Consider the following 22,569-nt stretch of genomic DNA (forward strand, 5'->3'; position numbering starts at 1 on the left):
TCTGGGTGAATTTTTAGATTGTGTACACACACACACACCCCTTTGCACATTTGTCTTGCTATTTCCTTAGAATAAATTCTTATATATGAAGATGCATGAAATCATACACATACGTCTTATATAATTCTTTTTTTTTTTTTTTTTTTTTTTTTTTTTTTGGTGGTACGCGGGCCTCTCACTTATGTGGCCTCTCCCGTTGCGGAGCACAGGCTCCGGACGCGCAGGCTCAGCGGCCACGGCTCACGGGCCCAGCCGCTCCGCGGCACGTGGGATCTTCCCGGACCGGAGCACGAACCCGTGTCTCCTGCATCGGCAGGTGGACTCTCAACCACTGCGCCACCAGGGAAGCCCTTATATAATTCTTTTGAGGATTAAATTAGGTAATATTATAGAAGACTTATAACAGTGCCTGACAGTAAAATCTCAAGGGCTTTGGTAGTATGGTTATTGTTAGTTGTTTTTGTTGCTTTAGTCTTCCCACTGGACTTCAAGCCCCTAAATAAAATGATTGCTTCAGTTAGAAAAACATCAGAGATCCCAACTGCGAGTGGCTTGAATGATAAGGAAATTTATTATTCTTTATTAAACAATAAGGAAATTTCATTACTAGAAGGTCAGAGGAGGGGTGAGTCCAGAACTTGTCAATACAGTATTTCAGGAAAGAACCAAAGTCTTTCCATGTGTGCCACCTGCCATACTCACTGAGTCAGCTTTGTCCTCAAGCTGGTCCCAATCACATAATATAATGCTTACTTTGGCTGCAGGAGTCGTACTTGAATGAAAAGAAGAAAAGACCAGCTCTTCATAAGGGTCTATATTTACGACAGTGAAGTCTCTTTCTGAAGACCCCATCAGATTTACCCTCACGTTTCATTTGCCCTAATTGAGTAAATGGAATGGGACCACTATGATTGGTTTATACCATTATTTTTCATACCTTTTGATCATGACGCACAGTAGGAAGTACATTTTGTACCATGATCAAGATACTCATCACACATATATTTGTGTATATGTACATGTCTTTCTATACAAACATAATTCACAATAAAAGCTTCTCAATATAATACTTATCCTTACTACCTATGATAAACTTAAAACACTATTTTATTTATATTTAAATATAAGGTTTTTAAACCCTCAAATACAAAAATTTGGAAACACTTAATATATAGTATAAGCTATTCATGAATTTGTTCCAGTCCAGAACACATGAGGACAGTAAGACTGTATGGTACACTACTGAGCCTATTCTAAATTTTGACTGAGTCAAGATAAATACTTTTTCACACAAATAGGTAATTGTGAGTAGTAAAATAATCTTAATAATAATTGATACATGCAAGAATCATCAGTGAATTCTACACTCAAGGAGACAGGATACACAAATGCATGAAAACTAGGAGTTGGGGATCATTGGGAAGCATCTTGGAAGCTGCCTAGCACAGAGTATAAAAAGATACAACTAAATGCAATGTGTGACCCTGGATTGAATTCTGGACTGGGAAGAAAATGATGTTAAGTAGAATTGGGACAATTGATGAAATTCAAGTATGGCCTATGCATTAGATAATATTACATTCATGATAACTTACCTGATTTTATTTATCATACAATGGTATGTAATACAATGTCCTTGTTATTGGGAAATACACACTGATGTATTTATTTGAAGGAAGGCTATAAGGAAATGCTTTATACTACTATTGCAGGTTTTTCTAAATTTGAAGGTATTTCAAAATTAAGTTATAAAATGCCAACAGAAATTGTTTTTCAACTGAAAAAAATATGTATCTAGTTCTTGAGTTTACATCCACTGAATGCATGATATGTATTCTATGTCATGGTGTTTATTTCTTTCAATACATTGTTGGATTTGGTTTGCTAGTATTTTGTTGAAGATTTTTGCACCTATATTCAAAAGGAATGTTGGTCTATAGCTTTCTTTTCTGGTGGTGTCTTTGTTTGGCTTTGATATCAGAGTAATGCTGACCTCACAGAATGAGTTAAGAGATGTTCCCTCCTCATTTATATTTCTGGAAGAGCTTGAGAAGGATTAGTGTTAGTTCGTCTTTAAATATATGGTAGAATTCATTAATGAAGCTATCCAGTCCTAGACTTCTCTTTTCTGGGAGATTTTTGATAGGTGTATTAAGATTTTCTTATTTCTTCTTGAGTTAGTTTTGGTAAGTTCTTTGTTTCTAGGAATTTTCATTTTTTATTCCTTTGAAGTTACCTAGTTTAATTTATATTGAACAATAATGCATTTTTACATTGTGTACATATATTTGATTCAGTTTTATGTGAAGTTATATTTAAACCATACAAAATAAATCCCCCATACAGCTGCCTTGGCTTGCGTATCTGACCTAACATGCATTTATCATGATGATATTTTGAGCATTCCAGCTGCTTCACATCCTTATCAGTACTTGGTATTTTTCATATTTTTCATTTTAGCCATTCTGGTGGGGATGTTTTTCTTTGGTTTTTAATTTTGAAGGTTTTAAACTGTCATTTAAACATCATTACTGACAATGCATCTGAGGTCTGTCATTTTTATTGTTTTCTGTGTTTGTAAAATCACTTTTAAAATCAACTTTGTTCATAGGCAGAACACTTTATGCCATAAATCACAGCAAGATCCTTTCTGACCCACCTCCTAGAGAAATGGAAATAAAAACAAAAATAAACAAATGGGACCTAATGAAACTTAAAAGCTTTTGCACAGCAAAGGAAACCATAAACAAGACGAAAAGACAACCCTCAGAATGGGAGAAAATATTTGCAAACGAAGCAACTGACAAAGGATTAATCTCCAAAATATACAAACAGCTCATGCAGCTCACTGTCAAAAAAACAAACAACCCAATCCAAATATGGGTGGAAGAACTAAATAGACATTTCTCCAAAGAAGACATACAGATTGCCAACAAACACATGAAAAGATGCTCAACATCACTAATCATTAGAGAAATGCAAGTCAAAACCACAAAGAGGTATCAACTCATACCAGTCAGAATGACCATCATCAAAAAATGTAGAAACAATAAATGCTGGAGAGGGTGTGGAGAAAAGGGACCCCTCCTACACTGCTGGTGGGAAAGTAAATTGATACAGCCACTATGGAGAACAGTATGGAGTTCCTTAAAAAACTAAAAATAGAACTACCATATGATCCAGCAATCCCACTACTGGGCATATACCCTGAGAAAACCATAATTCAAAAAGAGTCATGTACCACAATGTTCACTGCAGCACTACTTACAACAGCCAGGACATGGAAGCAACCTAAGTGTCCATCGACAGAGGAATGGAGAAAGAAGATGTGGCACATTTATACAATGGAATATTAGCCATAAAAAGGAACGAAATTGAGTTATTTGTAGAGAGGTGGATGGACCTAGAGTCTGTCATAGAGAGTGAAGTAAGTCAGGAACAGAAAAACAAATACCGTATGCTGATACATATATATGGAATATTAAAAAACAGTACTGATGAACCTAGTGGCAGGGCAGGAATAAAGACGCAGATGTAGAGAAGAGACTTGAGGGCACGGCGGGGAAAGGGAAAGCTGGGACGAAGTGAGAAAGTAGCATTGACATATATACACTATGAAATGTGAAATGGATGGCTAGTGGGAAGCTGCTGCATAGCACAGGGAGATCAGCTCGGTGCTTTGTGATGACCTAGAGGGGTGGGACAGGGAGGGTAGGAGGGAGGCGATGTGGGGATGTATGTATACATATAGCTGATTCACTTTGTTGTACAGCAGAAACTAACACAACATTGTAAAGCAATTATACTCCAATAAAGATAGAAAAAAATCATTGTTTGCTTGTTTGTTTTTTCCTATTTAAAATGTGGTTCAAATCAAATCAAAGTTTGCTGATGGAGTCAACATTTCCTCTCAATTTTGTTGCTATTAGTACTTCTAAATCTAGTGGTTGAGCTTGCTTTATTATTTTTTTTTCTTCAAAGTTTAAAAGATTCACTTTAAAGACAACTTGTACTAACTCAGTTTAAATATTACAATTGCTGATAATTTGAAAAAAGTTATACTCAATAACTTCCTTTCTGAAAAATACACTGAAAGTTTTTAACTAAACCTGGTTTAAAGAAAGCATTTTGCCAATAGATGATAAACTTCTCAAACTTTTTTTAAAATTAATTTTTATTGGAGTATAGTGCTTTACAATGGTGTGTTAGTTTCTGCTGCATAACAGAGTGAATCAGCTATATGTATACATTTATCCCCATATCCCCTCCCTCTTGTGTCTCCATCCCACCCTCCCTATCCCACCCCTCTAGGTGGTCACAAAGCACTGAGCTGGTCTCCCTGTGCTGTGCGGCTGCTTCCCACTAGCTATCTATTTTACATTTGGTAGTGTATATATGTCAATGCTACTCTCTCACTTCGTCCCAACCTACCCTTCCCCCTTCGATGTCCTCAAGTCCATTCTCTACTTCTGCATCTTTATTCCTGTCCTGCCCCTAGGTTCTTCAGAATTTTTTTTTTTTTTTAGATTCCATATATATGTGTTAGCATGCAGTACTTGTTTTTCTCTGACTTCACTCTCTATGACAGACTCTAGGTCCATCCACCTCACTATGAATAACTCAATTTTGTTTCTTTTTATGGCTGAGTAATATTCCATTGTATATATGTGCCACATCTTCCTTATCCATTCATCTGTCAGTGGACACTTAGGTTGCTTCCATGTCCTGGCTGTTGCAAATAGAGCTGCAGTGAACATTGTGGTACATGACTCTTTTTGAATTATGGTTTTCTCAGGGTATATGCCCAGTAGTGGGATTGCTGGGTCATATGGTAGTTCTATTTGTAGTTTTTCAAGGAGCCTCCATACTGTTCTCCATAGTGGCTGTATCAATTTACTTTCCCACCAGCAGTGTAGGAGGGTACCCTTTTCTCCGCACCCTCTCCACCATTTATTTTTTGTAGATTTTTTTGATGACGGCCATTCTGACCAGTGTGAGGTGATACCTCATTGTAGTTTTGATTTGCATTTCTCTAACGATTAGTGATGTTGAGCATCCTTTCATGTGTTTTGTGGCAATGTGTATATCTTCTTTGGAGAAACGTTTATTTAGGTCTTCTGCCCATTTTTGAATAGGGTTGTTTGTTTTTTTTATATTGAGCTGCATGAGCTGTTTGTATATTTTGGAGATTAATCCTTTGTCAGTTACTTCTTTCGCAAATACTTTCTCCCATTCTGAGGGTTGTCTTTTCGTCTTGTTTATGGTTTCCTTTGCTGTGCAAAAACTTTTAAGTTTCATTAGGTCCCATTTGTTTATTTTTGTTTTTATTTCCATTTCTCTAGGAGGTGGGTCAGAAAGGTTCTTGCTGTGATTTATGTCATAGAGTGTTCTGCCTATGTTTTCCTCGAAGAGTTTTAGAGTGTCTGGCCTTACATTTAGGTCTTTAATCCATTTGGAGTTTATTTTTGTGTATGGTGTTAGGAAGTGTTCTAATTTCATTCTTTTACATGTAGCTGTCCAGTTTTCCCAGCACCACTTATTGAAGAGGCTGTCTTTTCTCCATTATATACTCTTGCCTCCTTTATCAAAGGTAACATGACCATATGTGTTCCATTGAGCTATATTTCTGTTTTTGTGCCAGTAGCATACTGTCTTGATTACTGTAGCTTTGTAGTATAGTCTAAGGTCAGGGAACCTGATTCCTCCAGTTCTGTTTTTCTTTCTCAAGATTGCTTTGGCTATTCAGGGTCTTTTGTGTTTCCATACAAATTGTGAAATTTTTTTGTTCTAGTTTTGTGATAAATGGTAGTTCGATAAGGATTGCTTTGAATCTGTAGATTGCTTTGGGTAGTATAATCATTTTCACAATGTTGATTCTTCTAATCCAAGAACATAGTATGTCTCTCCGTCTCTTTGTATCATCTTTAATTTCTTTCATCAGTATCTTATAGTTTTTTGCATATAGGACTTTTGTCTCCTTAGGTAGGTTTATTCCTAGGTATTTTATTCTTTTTCTTGCAATGGTAAATGGGAGTGTTTACTTAATTCCTTTTTCATCATTAGTGTATAGGAATTCAAGAGGTTTCTGTGCATTAATTTTGTATCCTACTTTACCAAATTCATCAGCTCTAGTAGTTGTCTGGTAGCATCTTTAGTATTCTCTATGTATAGTATCATGACATCTGCAAACGTGACAGTTTTACCTCTTCTTTTCTGATTTGGATTCCTTTTCTTTTTCTTTTCTGATTGCCATGGCTAAAACTTCCAAAACTATGTTGAATAATGGTGGTGGGAGTGGGCAACCTTGTCTTCCTGATCTTAGAGGAAATGGTTTCAGTTTTTCACCAATGAGAACAATGTTGGCTGTGGGTTTGTCATATATGGCCTTTATTATGTTGAGGTAAGTTTCCTCTATGCCTATTTTCTGGAGAGTTTTTTTTTTTTTTAATCACAAATGGGTGTTGAATTTTGTCAAAAGCTTTTTCTGCATCTGTTGAGATGATCATATGGTTTTTATCCTTCAGTTTTTTTAATATGGTGTATCACATTGATTGATTTGCACATATTGGAGAATCCTTGCATTCCTGGGATAAACCCCACTGATCATGGTGTATGATCCGTTTATTGTGCTGCTGGATTCTGTTTGCTAGTATTTTGTTGAGGATTTTTGCATCAATGTTCATCAGTGATCTTGGCCTATAGTTTTCTTTTTTTGTGACATATTTGTCTGGTTTTGTTATCAGGGTGATGGTAGCCTCGTAGAGTGAGTTTGAGAGTGTTCCTCCCTCTTCCATATTGTGGAAGAGTTTGAGAAAGATAGGTATTAGCTCTTCTCTAAATCTTTGATAGAATTCGCCTGTGAAGCCATCTGGTCCTGAGCTTTTGTTGGAAGATTATTAATCACAGTTTCAATATCAGTGCTTGTGATTGGTCTGTTTATATTTTCTATTTCTTCTGGATTCAGTCTTGGAAGGTTGTGCTTTTCTAAGTATGTGTCCATTTCTTCCAGGTTGTCCATTTTATTGGCATATAGTTGCTTGCAGTAATCTCTCATGATCCTTTGTATTTCTGCAGTGTCAGTTGTAATTTCTTTTTCATCTAATTCTGTTGTTTCGAGTCTTCTCCCTTTTTTTTCTTGATGAGTCTGGCTAATGGCTTATCAATTTTGTTTATCTTCTCAAAGAACCAGCCTTTAGTTTTATTGATCTTTGCTACTTTCTCCTTCATTTCCCTTTCATTTATTTCTGATCCAGTCTTTATGATTTCTTTCCTTCTGCTAACTTTGGGGTTTTTTTGTTCTTCTTTCTCTAATTGCTTTAGGTGTATGCTTAGGTTGTTTATTTGAGGTTTTTCTTGTTACTTGAGGTAGGATTGTATTGCTATAAAGTTCCCTCTTAGAACTGCTTTTGCTGCATCCCATAGGTTTTGGGTCATCATGTTTTCATTGTCATTTGTTTCTAGGTATTTTTTGATTTCCTCTTTGATTTCTTCAGTGATTTCTTGGTTATTTAGTAGCATATGGTTTAGCCTCCATATGTTTGTATTTTTTACAGTTTTTTTCCTGTAATTGATATCTAGTCTCATAGCATTGTGGTTGGAAAAGATACTTGATATGATTTCAACTTTCTTAAATTTACCAAGGCCTGATTTGTGACCCAAGATATGATCTATCCTGGAGGATGTTCCATGAGCACTTGAAAAGTAAGTGTATTCTGTTTTTGGATGGAATATCCTATAAATATCAATTAAGTCCATCTTGTTTAATGTGTCATTTAAAGCTTGTGTTTCCTTATTTATTTTCATTTTCGATGATCTGTCCATTGGTGAAAGTGGGGTGTTGATATCCCCTACTATGATTGTGTTACTGTCAGTTTCCCCTTTTATGGCTGTTAGCATTTGCCTTATGTATTGAGGTGCTCCTATGTTGGGTGCATAAATATTTACAATTGTTATCTCTTCTTGGATTGATCCCTTGATCATTATGTAGTGTCCTTCTTTGTCTCTTGTAACAGTCTTTATGTTAAAGCAATTTTGTCTGATAGGAGGATTGCTATTCCAGCTTTCTTTTCATTTCTATTTACATGGAATATCTTTTTCCATCCCCTCACTTTCAGTCTGTATGTGCCCCTAGGTCTGAAGTGGGTCTCTTGTAGACAGCATATATACGGGTTTTCTTATTGTATCCATTCAGCCAGTCTGTGTCTTTTGGTTGGAGCATTTAATCCTTTCACCTTTAAGGTAATTATCGATATATATGTTCCTATTACCATTTTCTTAATTGTTTTGGGTTTGTTTCTTAGGTCTTTTCCTTTTCTTGTGTTTCCTGCCTAGAGAAGTTCCTTTAGAATTTGTTTTAAAGCTGCTTTGGTGGTGCTGAATTCTCTCAGCTTTTGCTTGTCTGTAAAGGTTTTAATTTCTCCATCGAATCTGAATGAGATCCTTGCTGGGTAGAGTAATCTTGGTTGTAGGTTTTTCCCTTTCATCCATTTAAATATGTTCTGCCACTTCCTTCTGGCTTGCAGAGTTTCTGCTGGAAGATCAGCTATTAAACTTATAGGGATTCCCTTGTATGTTATTTGTTGCTTTTCCCTTGCTGCTTTTTTTTTTTTTTTTTTTAGAATTTTATTTATTTTTTTATACAGCAAGTTCTTATTAGTTATCCAGTTTATACCTATTAGTGTATATATGTCACTGTATGGGACTCTTTATGGACTTAGTTTACTGTTCTCTTTCCCATGTTAGGGAAGTTTTCAACTATAATCTCTTCAAATATTTTCTCACTCCCTTTTTTTTTTCTCGTCTTCTTCTGGGACTCATATAATGTGAATGTTGGTGCGTTTAATGTTGTCCTAGAGGTCTCTGATGCTGTCCTCAATTCTTTTCATTCTTTTTTCTTTATTCTGCTCTGTGGTAGCTTTTTCCACTATTTTATCTTCCAGGTCACTTATCCATTCTTCTGCCTCAGTTATTCTGCTATTGATTCCTTCTAGAGAATTTTAAATTTCATTTATTTTGTTATTCATCATTGTTTGTTTGCCTTTTAGCTCTTCTAGGTCCTTGTTAAACATTTCTTGTATTTTCTCCATTCTATATCCAAGATTTTGGAACATCTTTACTATAGCTACTCTGAATTCTTTTTCAGGTAGACTGCCTATTTCCTCTTCATTTTTTTGGTCTAGTGGGTTTTTACCTTGGTCCTTCATCTGCTGGGTATTTCTCTGTCTTCTCATTTTGCTTACCTTACTGTGTTTGGGGTCTCCTTTTTGCAGGCTGCAGGTTCATAGTTCCCGTTGTTTTTGGTGTCTGCCCCCAGTGGGTAAGGTTGGTTCAGTGGGTTGTCTGGGCTTCCTGGTAGAGAGGACTGGTGCCTATGTTCTCATGGATGAGACTGGATCTTGTCTTTCTGGTGGGCAGGATGACGTCCGGTGGTATGTTTGGGGATGTCTGTGAACTTATGATTTTAGGCAGCCTCTCTGCTAATGGGTGGGGTTATGTTCCTGTCTTGCTAGTTGTTTGGCATGGGGCATCCAGCAGTGGAGCTTTCTGTTCGTTGAGTGCACCTGAGTCTTAGTGTTGAGATGAAGACATGCCAATTGATATTACATAGGGCCAGGAGGTCTCTGGTGGACCAAAGTCCTGAACTTGGCTCTCACACCTCGGAAGCTCAGGCCTGAGGCTCCGGCCGGAGCACCAAGACCCTGTCAGCCACACAGCTCAGAATAAAAGGGAGAAAAAAAGAAAGAATAAATTAATTATAGTTATTAAAATAAAGAATTTTTAATATATTATTAAAATAAAAATAGTAATTAAAAAAAGGAGAAGAGAGCAACCAAACCAGGAACGAAATCCACCAATGATAACAAGTGCCAAAAACTAAACTAAGGTAAACATAAAAATCAGAAAATAGTCAGTCGCATACAGCAAACCCCAAGTCTATAGTTGCTCCCAAAGTCCACGGCCACAATTTTGGGATGATTTGTTTTCTATTCAGGTATTCCACAGATGCAGGGTACATCAAGTTGATTGTGGAGTTTTAATATGCTGCTCTGAGGCTGTACAGAGAAAGTTCCCTTTCTCTTCTTTGTTGGCACAGCTTCTAGGGTTCAGCTTTGGATTCGGACCCGCCTCTGCATGTAGGTTGCCCTCTGGCGTCTGTTCTTTGCCCAGACAGGAGGGGGTTAAAGGAGTGGCTGATTAGGGGGCTGTGGCTCACTCAGGCCCGGGGGAAGGAGGGGTACGGAATGCTGGGCGAGCCTGTGGCGGCAGAGGCCAGCATGATGTTGCACCAGCCTGAGGCATGCCGTGCGTTCTCCCGGGGAAGTTGTCCGTCGATCACAGGACCCTGGCAGTGGCGGGATGAACGGCCTTTTGCGAGGGGAGGTGTGAATAGTGACCTGTGCTTGTACACAGGATTCTTGGTGGCTATACCAGCAGTGTTAGCATCTCATGCCCTTCTCTGGTGTCCGTGGTGATAGCCACGGCTTTTGCCCATCTCTGAAGCTTGTTTAGGTGATGCTCTGAATCTCCTCTCCTCGCGCACCCTGAAACAATATTCTCTTGCCTCTTAGGCAGTTCCAGAGTTTTTCTCGGACTCCCTCCCAGCTAGCACTAGCACTAGCCCCCCCGCTTCAGGCTGTGTTCACGCAGCCAACCCCAGTCCTCTCCCTGGGGTCTGACCTCCAAAGCCGGAGCCTCAGCTCCCAGCCCCCACCCAGTCCGGCGGGTGAGCGGGTGAGCAGACTCTCAGGCTGGTGAGTGCTGGTTGGCACCAATCCTCTGCGGGAATCTCTCTGCTTTGCCCTCTGCACCCCTGTAGCTGCGCTCTCCTTCGTGGCTCCGAAGCTTTCCAGCTGCCACTCCCTGTCTCCACCAGTGAAGGGGCTTCCTGGTGTGTGGAAACTTCTCCTCTTTCATAGCTCCCTCCCAGAGGTACAGGTCCCGTCCCTGTTCTTTTGTCTCTGTTTTTTCTTTTTTCTTTTGCCCTACCCAACTACGTGGGGAGTTTCTTGCCTTTTGGGAAGTTTGAGGTCTTCTGCCAGCATTCAGTAGGTGTTCTGTAGGAGTTGTTCCACATGTAGATGTATTTTTGATGTATATGTGAGGAGGAAGGTGATCTCCACGTGTTACTCCTCCACCATCTTGAAGGTCCTCCCTAGTTATTTTATACATAGTATCAATAGTATGTATGTGTCAATCCTAATCTCCCAATTCCTCCCACCCACCCACCCTTTCCCCATTGGTATCCATACATTTGTTCTCTACATCTGTTTCTCTCTTTCTGCTTTGCAAATAAGATCATCTATACCGTTTTTCTAGATTCCACATATATGCATTCATACATACGATATTTGTTTTTCCTTTTCTGACTTACTTTTTAAAATACTTTGCTTCATAACTCTGTAAAGTTACTCTTTAACCTCTCTATCAATCCATGGTCAAAGGGACCATCATTTATCAAAAGGTCAAATGAGACATCAGTGAACAAAACACATGTTCCTGGCCAGTTTATATATTCTACTCACATGATAGTCTCAGTTGGCTGCATTTTTTTTTATTACACTGTTCATTCCATGTTAAGGATATGTGCAACAGACTTGATGTGGTCTATTCTATTTCTTTATTGATTTTTTTAATGCTGTGTGGCAAGCCACCAAATTAACTTTATGACCCACTAATTGGTCACAAGCCTCAGTTTGAAAACCATTGGTTTTAACCGGTCATTATCATCTCCTGGAAATAGGGCCAGCTTCCCTAAAGCATGTGGCCTTACAGAGGTTGAGTGGATGCATGAAACACAATCAGGCTTCTGTTTGGAAGGAGGAAAAGGGGGTTGGAGACTAGAGGTAGGATAGGCAACCAAGATTGTCTGCTATAGGGACTGCTACTCATTTAGATATCCTAAGCATCTGTTGTGTTTGGAAGTATGTGGAGTTGTTTGCATTTATTCTAACGACCCCTAACTATTACTCTTAGTTTTTCCTATTTGGTTAAAGTTATGTCTCTTTCCTCAAATATTTTTTCTTGTTACTTTCATTGTACTTGCCTCTATATTGTCACCCATCTTCTGCCCTCTCATTTGGTAAAGTCCCCTTTTCATTTGGCTGATTCTCATCTACTTAGACACAGAAAAGACTATCCAGCTTCTTAAAAGCTGTGGCTCATAAATAATCAGGTTCTCAGTGAGGTCTTGGGTTCTACTTTATGACATTTTTCATGATTATATTATTAGATTTTTATAATTGTGTCTATATTTTTAAGCTGTGGTCTGAGTAGTTACCAACTAGGTTACCTCTGAAAAACAAAAACAGTCTGGCAGATCAAAAACTTCAGCTGTTATTAAATGATAATAGTGTAATCACAATACCTAGAGAGTCTATTTACTATATCGTCTTCCTAAGACTTTAAGGTTATCAAAGCTGTCCTTGATTCCTTAAGACATATGGAGAGGAGAAGAATGCTGAACAACAGTTTCATGTCTGGGAACATTAACAGAGGATCTTTAATTTTAGAATTGTGAATAACATCAAGTGTTTAGAACCATTCACTGTGGTAATCTGGCTTCAATTAACCAACAAATAGTTATTCAGATACTGCATTTCATCAATTGTAAGATGCATATTTTCTCACATTTTACCACTCTGATAGTAGGATTCATCTTCCAATTAATGATGTCCTCTGGTTGCTGTTGTCCCTGTGGCAAATCATGGTGTAGCTTCTGCGTGAATTTGATTGTGAATCCTGGAGACATGGCTGAACTGCAGACTGGCTGAACTGTAGACTCTTCACTGTTCTAGTCAATAAACTATTGAACAAAGAAATATTTGAGGACCTTTAAGGAAAAGTAGGAGTTCTGTTGCTGTCTAAAATCTCTTGTGTTGAGATTAAGGTAGGACTACAGAATGAGCATCTGACAGCTTGAAAGAAAATCTCAGAAACTATAGAGTATTACTCTTTTAAGAAGTGCTGCATTATCTAGATGCTCAGTAGCATAAAAGATAAAATGGGTGGAAGAATTTGGACATCTATGACTCTGAGTTTAAAAAGTGATACAGAAAAGTTGAATGTTTAATGTGAAGAAATTTTAGGAATACCTTAATCAGATTAAATTGCTTATATTTTCCTTTTTGTCTATGCATGATATATGATTTTAAAACTTTCTAAATAACTCTAAAAGAGTTCTTTTAATTTTTATAAAACAAAAATTCTGAGTAACAAGAAAGCATTGTGTCATACTTTAATTGGTAGTATATCTCCTTTCTTAGTGGTATATAAAATAATCGTGCTTCTTATAAGCAATAGTATCTTCAGTTTCATGAAATATGAGAGAGTTCGGTTTACTGTCAAACTTACTGGTATTCATGTTCTGCTTCCTATTATAATTCACTCTCTCCTCTTAATAACTAAGGGACAGAATACATATGCAAGTGAAGGTAAGACTACAAGGCAGTGCGTGAATGATAGTGACCAGTATGGCTCAAAATGTGCTCCCAGAACCAACAGGCACAACATTACTGCGGAGCTTCTTAGAATGCAAATTCTCAGGCCCCACCTCAGACCTACTGAATCAAAGACTCTGGATGTGGGGCCCAGCAACCTGTGTTTTAACAAACCCTGCAGGTGATTTTGATGGCAAGCTAAAGTTTGAGAACCCCTGCTGTGGCAGAATTTCACAAAAGGGAAAAATACTGGTGCTGTTATATTTGAGTCAAGTGTATGAGTAATTTAGAGAGTAAAAACAGATTCCTTAAGTTCAGCTCAATTACATTGGCTAATATGTGTCTGAAAGAAATGAAGAAATTTACTTTGCTGTGTCTCAGCCTGCAACCAGTAGTGTAGGCAAGGAGACTAGTCCAAGAACTGCATGTTCTTTACTTTTTTTTTTGCAGTGTACCATAACTTTGGTGTGGTTTTTTTGGAATTTTTGAATTTTATTTTATTTATTTTTTTATACAGCAGGTCCTTATTAGTCATCAGTTTTATACACATCAGTGTATACATGTCAATCCCAGTCTCCCAATTCATCACACCACCCTCCCCACCCACCCCCCTCCTCCACTTTCCCCCCTTGGTGTCTATACATTTGTTCTCTACATCTGTGTCTCAACTTCTGCCCTGCAAACCAGTTCATCTGTACCATTTTTCTAGGTTCCACATATATGCGTTAATATGCGATATTTGTTTTTCTCATTCTGACTTATTTCACTCTGTATGACAGTCTCTAGATCCATCCATGTCTCAACAAGTGACCCAATTTCGTTCCTTTTTATGGCTGAGTAATATTCCATTGTATATATGTACCACATCTTCTTTATCCACCGGTCTGTCAATGAGCATTTAGGTTGCTTCCATGTCCTGGCTATTGTAAATAGTGCTGCAGTGAGCATAGGGGTGCATGTGTCTTTTTGGATTATAGTTTTCTCTGGGTATATGCCCAGTAGTGGGATTGCTGGATCATATAGTAATTCTATCTATTTTTAGTTTTTTAAGGAAGCTCCATACTGTTCTCCATAGTGGCTGTATCAATTTACATTCCCACCAGCAGTGCAAGAGGGTTACCTTTTCTCCACCCTCTCCAGCATTTGTTGTTTGTAGATTTTCTGATGATGCCCATTCTAACTGGTGTGAGGTGATACCTCATTGTAGTTTTGATTTGCATTACTCTAATAATTAGTGATGTTGAGCAGCTTTTCATGTGCTTCTTGGCCATCTATATGTCTTCTTTGGAGAAATGTCTATTTAGGTCTTCTGCCCATTTTTGGATTGGGTTGTTGGTTTCTTTAATACTGAGCTGCATGAGCTGTTTATATATTTTGGAGATTAATCCTTTGTCCATTGATTCATTTGGAAATATTTTCTCCCATTCTGAGGGTTGTCCTTTCGTCTTGTTTATGGTTTCCTTTGCTGTGCAAAAGCTTTGGAGTTTCATTAGGTCCCATTTGTCTAATTTTGTTTTTATTTCCATTACTCTAGGAGGTGGATCAAAAAAGATCTTGCTGTGATTTATGTCATAGAGTGTTCTTCCTATGTTTTCCTCTAAGAGTTTTATAGTGTCCGGTCTTACATTTAGGTCTTGAATCCATTTGGAGTTTCTTTTTGTGTGTGGTGTTAGGGAGTGTTGTAATTCCATTCTTTTACATGTAGCTGTCCATTTTTCCCAGCACCACTTATTGAAGAGATTTTCTTTCCTCCATTGTATATCCTTGCCTCCTTTGTCATAGATTAGTTGACCATAGGTGCGTGGGTGTATCTCTGGGCTTTCTATCTTGTTCCATTGATCTGTGTTTCTGTTTTTGTGCCAGTACCATATTGTCTTGATTACTGTAGCTTTGTAGTATAGTCTGAAGTCAGGGAGTCTGATTCCTCCAGCTCCGTTTTTTTCCCAGACCACTTTGGCTACTTGGGGTCTTTTGTGTCTCCATACAAATTTTAAGATTTTTTTTGTTCTAGTTCCGTAAAAGATGCCATTGGTAATTTGCTAGGGATCACATTGAATCTGTAGATTGCTTTGGGTAGTATAGTCATTTTCACAGTATTGATTCTTCCAATCCAAGAACATGGTATATCTCTCCATCTGTTGTTATCATCTTTAATTTCTTTCATCAGTATCTTATAGTTTTCTGCCTACAGGTCTTTTGTCTCCCTAGGTAGGTTTATTCCTAGGTATTTTATTCTTTCTGTTGCAGTGGTAAATGGGAGTGTTTCCTTAATTCCTCTTTCAGATTTTTCATCATTAGTGTATAGGAATACAAGAGATTTCTGTGCATTAATTTTGTGTCCTGCAACTTTGCCAAATTCATTGATTAGCTCTAGTATTTTTCTGGTGGCATCTTTAGCATTCTCTATGTATAGTATCATGTCATCTGCAAACAGTGACAGCTTTACTTCTTCTTTTCCAATTTGTATTTCTTTTTCTTCTCTGATTGCTGTGGCTAGGACTTCCAAAACTATGTTGAATAATATTGGTGCGGGTGCACATCCTTGTCTTGTTCCTGATCTTAGAGGAAATGCTTTCAGTTTTTCACCATTGAGAATGATGTTTGCTGTGGGTTTGTCATATATGGCCTTTACTATGTTGAGGTAGGTTCCCTCTATGCCCACTTTCTGGAGAGTTTTTATCATAAATGGGTGTTGAATTTTGTCAAAAGCTTTTTCTGCATCTATTGAGATCATATGGTTTTTATTCTTCAGTTTGTTAATATGGTTTATCACATTGATTGATTTGTGTATATTGAAGAATCCTTGCATCCCTGGGATAAATCCCACTTGATCATGGTGTATGATCCTTTTAATGTGTTGTTGGATTCTGTTTGCTAGTATTTTATTGAGGAGTTTTGCATCTATATTCATCAGTGTCATTGGCCTGTAATTTTCTCTTTTTGTGATATCTTTGTCTGGTTTTGGCAGGGTGATGGTGGCCTCATAGAATGAGTTTGGGAGTGTTCCTTCCTCTGCAATTTTTTGGAAGATTTTGAGAAGGCTGGGTGTTAACTCTGCTCTACATGTTTGATAGAATTCACCTGTGAAGCCATCTAGTCCTGGACTTCTGTTTGTTGGAAGATTTTTTTTAATCACAGTTTCAATTTCATTACTTGTGATTGGTCTGTTCATATTTTCTTTTTCTTCCTGGTTCAGTCTTGGAAGGTTATACCTTTCTAAGAATTTGTCCATTTCTTCCTGGTTGTCCATTTATTGGCATAGAGTTGCTTGTAGTAGTCTCTTAGGATGCTTTGTATTTCTGCGGTGTCTGTTGTAACTTCTTTTTCATTTCTAATTTTATTGATTTGAGTCCTCTCCCTCTTTTTCTTGATGAGTCTGGCTAACGGTTTATCAATTTGGTTTATCTTCTCAAAGAACCAACCTTTAGTTTTATTGATCTTTGCTATTGTTTTCTTTGTTTCTATTTCATTTATTTCTGATCTGATCTTTATGATTTCTTTCCTTCTGCTAACTTTGGGTTTTGTTTGTTACTTTCTCTAGTTCCTTTAGGTGTAAGGTTACGTTGTTTATTTGAGATTTTTCTTGTTTCTTGAGGTAGGCTTGTATAGCTATAAACTTCCCTCTTAGAACTGCTTTTGCTGCATCCCATAGATTTTGGATCATCGTGTTTTCATTGTCATTTGTCTCTAGTTATTTTTTGATTTCCTCTTTGATTTTTTCAGTGATCGCTTGGTTATTTAGTAACGTATTGTTTAGCCTCCATGTGTTTGTGTTTTTTACGTTTTTCTCCCTTTAATTGATTTCTAATCTCATAGCATTGTGGTCAGAAAAGATGCTTGATATGATTTCAATTTTCTTAAATTTACTGAGGCTTGATTTGTGACCCAAGATGTGATCTGTCCTGGAGAATGTTCTGTGCGCACTTGAGAAGAAAGTGTAATCTACTGTTTTTGGATGGAATGTCCTATAAATATCAATTAAATCTATCTGGTCTTTTGTGTCATTTACAGCTTCTGTTTCCTTATTTGTTTTCATTTTGGATGATCTGTCCATTGGTGTAAGTGAGGCGTTACTTGAAGTCCCCCACTATTATTGTGTTACTGTCGATTTCCTTTTTTATAGCTGTTAGCAGTTGTCTTATGTATTGAGGTGCTCTTGTGTTAGGTGCAAAAATACTTACAATTGTTATAACTTCTTCTTGGATTGATCCTTTGATCATTATGTAGTGTCCTTCCTTGTTTCTTGTAACATTCTTTATTTTAAAGTCTATTTCATCTGATATGAGTATTGCTACTCCAGCTTTCTTTTGATTTCCATTTGCATGGAATATCTTTTTCCATCCTCCCACTTTCAGTCTGTATGTGTCCCTAGATCTGAAGTGGGTCTCTTGTAGACAGCATATAGATGGGTCTTGTTTTTGTATCCATTCAACAAGCCTGTGTCTTTTGGTTGGGGCATTTAATCCATTCATGTTTAAGGTAATTATCGATATGTATGTTCCTATGACCATTTTCTTAATTGTTTTGTGTTTGGCTTCATAGGTCCTTTTCTTCTCTTGTGTTTCCCATTTAGAGAAGTTCCTTTAGCATTTGTCGTAGAGCTGGTTTGGTGGCGCTGAATTCTCTTAGCTTTTGCTTGTCTGTAAAGCTTTTGATTTCTCCATCGAATCTGAATGAGATCCTTGCTGGGTAGAGTAATCTTGGTTGTAGGGTCTTCCCTTTCATGACTTTAAGTATATCATGCCACTCCCTTCTGGCTTGTAGAGTTTCTGCTGAGAAATCAGCTGTTAACCTTATGGGAGTTCCCTTGTATGTTATTTGTCATTTTTCCCTTGCTGCTTTCAGTAATTTTTCTTTGTCTTTAATTTTTGCCAATTTGATTACTATGTGTCTCGGTGTGTTTCTCCTTGGGTTTATGCTGTATGGGACTCTGTGCTTCCTGGACTTAGGTGGCTCCTTCCTTTCCCACGTTAGGGAACTTTTCGACTATAATGTATTCAAATATTTTCTCTGATCCTTTCTCTCTCTCTTCTCCTTCTGTGACCCCTATAATGCGAATGTTGTTGCGTTTAATGTTGTCCCAGAGGTGTCTTAGGCTGTCTTCAGTTCTTTTCCTTCTTTTTTATTCTGTTACGCAGCAGTGAATTCCACCATTTTGTCTTCCAGGTCACTTATCTGTTCTGCCTCAGTTATTCTGCTATTGATTCCTTCTAGTGTAGTTTTCATTTCAGTTACTGTATTGTTCATCTCTATTTGTTTGTTCTTTAATTCTTCTAGGTCTTTGTTAAACATTTCTTGCATCTTCTCAATCTTTGCCTCCATTTTTTTCCCAAGGTCTGGATCATCTTCACTGTCATTATTCTGAATTCTTTTTCTGGAAGGTTGCCTTTCTCCACTTCATTTAGTTAATTTTCTGGGGTTTTGTCTTGTTCCTTCATCTGGTACATAGCCCTCTGTCTTTTTATCTTGTCTGTCTTTCTGTGAATGTGTTGTTTTGCATGTTCTTTACTTTTGATTCATATTTGATCTTTGTCTTTTCAGCACGATGTGTCTCAGACTCTACTCAAGGCCACACTGGATAGTGTTGTAGAAGAATGTGTCAGCTTTGTGGGAGTGGATATTAACATCTGTTCAGAAGTTTTGTTGAGGTGAGACAAGAAGTCTGTGGCTGAAGATCACAGAATCTTGAGTTTTACTTGCTATACAGTTCAAACTCAGCTAGAGCAAGGGGACACATGTATAAAGTTGTCTGGTATAGAAAAGCTATGAGTTAATACATTTCTTTAGGTAATCAGTCAGAGGGGAAGGCATCATTTAAGAAGAGAATTATAATAATTCATGTTATTTTTAATACTGGAAATCTAATGTGAAGAACACATGGTGACTATCGAGTGCATTAATGTCACTAATAGAATTTAAATTAGGTTAACATGGAAAAGAGCTGTTTCCCACCACAGGAGAGTAGATATTTTTCACTAGTTCAGTCTCTTGCTTACATCTGTCAAAGCTGGCAGTCACCAAAAAATAAATCCTGAGGGTTCAAGGTATGGTTACCATATTTTTACCTTGATTCCACAAGTCACATCTCAAAATTTTCATTGTACTGAAATCATGTCTTATATGTTTTTTTTCCCCCTGTGGCTGTAGAAGAGCTGCTTTTTTGTTCCTAGTCTTGCATTTATTATACAGCTCTGCTGATGCAGCAGGAAACTCTGGACCTCTGGATAAAAATCTGGATCTTTCTGCTTTGAAATTGGAATAGCAGAAAATATCCCTTGCATTGTTAGGTGTTGCTTTTTGACCACAGTGACAAACATTCCATAATGCCATATATGGAATTCTGTAATAAAATTAAGATTCTCTAATTAACACCAAGCCAACTACGTAATGATAAAGTTTTTATATCATGAATAAGTACCTTTCTGTAGTTCAAGTCTTTACTAATGAGAACAGGCTGATAAAAAAAATAGAAAAGTACAATGCAGCTGTAGCTATTGTAACTTCTATTGCTAACTCACTTTGTAAGCTAGCCAGGAATAGGCAGAAATATTACTTGATTCAGAAACACAAGGAATGTGAATAGTGTAGAGACATATGACAAGATGTAATTGTAGTTGCTTTTATGATGCAAATGTTTTATATCATTGTCTTTTCAGATGAGATCTTTTCTTTCAGTACTCTTAGAACAATTACATTGGCCACATTACTCATTTTGTTTATTTTTTTAGGCATATTGCTGGACTCAATGCCAACCGAGCCAAAAATATTATTGAATGGCGCGAGAAAAATGGGCCATTCATCAACCGAGAACAGCTGAAGAAAGTGAAAGGGCTAGGTCCAAAATCTTTCCAACAGTGTGCTGGTTTCATCAGAGTCAACCAGGATTATATTCGAACATTTTGCAGGTCATTATTGAAGTGTACACTGTCTGTTCTATTATCAACCTCCTCTCTTTCTGTTACCCATCCTTCTCACTGGCATAAATCCTAGCTGTCTATTTGTTCATTCCTTCATTCAATATGTGTCAACTGTCTAATCTTTGCTAGGCACTGGGAATACAGCAGTGAGCAAATCAACAAATTCCCTGGCCTCATGAAGTTAAATTTTAATGTATGAGACAGACAATAAATAAACTAGTAAAAATAAATAGTTTCAGATGTAATAAGTGGTATAAAAATTAAAACAAAGCAGTATGATACTGCCTTTGGGGAGCAATAAACTGTTTTATATGTGTTATTCATTGAAAAGTTATTTGAGCCGAGTTTTGAATGAAATGAAGGAGCCAGTCACACAGGGATTAGAAGGAGGGCATTCCAGGCAGAGCAAACAGTACATGGGCAACATCCTAAGGCAGGACCAACTTTGGTGTATTCAGGACATGAAACTAAGGCCAGTGTGATTGGAGCACCACAAGTAGGAAGGACTGGTATAAGATAAGGTAACAAAGAGGACTTCGCCATGACCACTTCATACTGACAGCTTTTACCCTAAGCATAGTTGGGTTTCCCCGCCCCTTCCTCACTGAAAACTGGCCAAAGCATTAATTATCAGATGTGTCGATTAAGAGCTCAATCCTTGCTTTCTAATCCTGTTAGCACAAATGCAAAGAAATTTGGTAAGCTTCTTAGCATTTTGTAATCATGAAAGAATGGCTTTCATGTATTTGCTTCTTTGGGACTACCTGATTCATTCATGTGTATTTTTTTCTTTTGACAAAGTTATAATAATAATTGTTTTTTCCTGGAAAAGACTAAGGAAAAAACAGCCCCACTGGATACTAGAATATATTATAAAGCCATAGTAATTAAGCAGTTTGGTTTTGATGTAGAAACAGGTAGAACAGAATAGAGTCTGAAATACATCAAACCCAGAGGGAATTTAGTTTATGATAAAGGTGATATTTCAAATAGTTGGAAAAATTGATTAATTATCCAGTAAGTGGCATTTTGACAACTGGAATTTTGTATGTGTGGGAGAAGCTACAGTCCTACCCCATACCTTATACCCAAATAAATTCCAAATGGATCATACACTTAAATGGAAAAAGTAAAACTGTAAAAGTACCAGAAAAAAACATGGGTAAATTTTGCAGACCGCTGGAGTAGTGGAAGTTCTTTCTAAGTAGACCACCAAACCCAGAAGGAAAAAAAAAAATAGGTTTCTTACTTTGTTTTTTGAACACTTGGTTAGAAAATTCACAGTATAAAAAAGAATTAAATAAAAAGGGCACCTCAACTTGTCACTTCAAAATAGTTTCTTATATATTGCTTCCTGAAAATAAATTTATGTAAATTAATAACGTGTTTGTTATTTTTAAATGCATACAGAAGGAATCATGCTATACCACTATTTGAAACTTGTGTTATTAGTTTCAATAATATATCTTGGATCTCTTTCCAAATATTACATATTGATTTATATATTTATTTATATCATTATATATAAATTATCATTTATATATAATGCCTGCACAGTATTTAATTTATAGATGGACTATAATTTAATCAGTGCCCTGTTGCTGAACATTTGGGTTGTTTTAAAGCCTTAAATTTTTTCAGCTGGTAATGAAGGACTTTAAGATTCATGACTATTATATCTCCTTGATAGGTCATACTGTTATTCAGAATGACTCTTGCTATCTCATTGAATGTTTTTACTTTGAAATCTGTTTTGTTTGCTGGCATTGTTGCTATATCTGCCTTTTCAGAATATGCTTGGTATTTTTTTATTTTCAAACTTTCTATGGCATTCAATTTTTCATGACTCTTATAAACAAATAGATTTTCTAGGTTTGCTCAGTCTTATTAATACATTCACATTTATTATATTTATTGATGTGTTTGAACTTGATTTTCCATCTTATTATATATTTTCTCTTCCTGCCTTCTGATTCTTTTCCTTTCATGCTGTTTGTTGGATTTATCAGTTAACACATTTTCTCCTTGTTTCTCTTATCTTCCTTACTCACCTTTATCTCCTCTTAGTGATTTCAGCTTGTATATCTTACTTTTATTCTTCTGGTGATTATCTTTAAATTTGATTTGCATTGGTCTCTGGAGTTAATAGGTTTCTCTGTCTTCCTCCTGGAGAAGACTAGAACCTTAGGTCTCTTTACCAATCTTCCTCCCTTCAG

The 22,569-nt window shown here is 37.0% G+C and overlaps 1 protein-coding gene across 4 annotated transcripts in view; it reads left to right on the top strand.

Moving 5' to 3' along the window:
• Positions 1-22,569, top strand: part of SRBD1 (S1 RNA binding domain 1) — a 233,918-nt gene that overhangs the window by 180,706 nt on the left and 30,643 nt on the right. For all 4 annotated transcript variants that reach the window (XM_059078791.2, XM_067007652.1, XM_059078792.2 and 1 more), the window contains exons 17-18: positions 18,978-19,084; positions 20,165-20,341. In XM_059078791.2, the coding sequence (XP_058934774.1) occupies positions 18,978-19,084; positions 20,165-20,341 (284 nt within the window). The remainder of the gene's footprint in view (positions 1-18,977; positions 19,085-20,164; positions 20,342-22,569) is intronic.

Source organism: Kogia breviceps, chromosome 11 (genome assembly GCF_026419965.1).
Source record: "Kogia breviceps isolate mKogBre1 chromosome 11, mKogBre1 haplotype 1, whole genome shotgun sequence".
NCBI lineage: Eukaryota > Metazoa > Chordata > Mammalia > Artiodactyla > Physeteridae > Kogia > Kogia breviceps.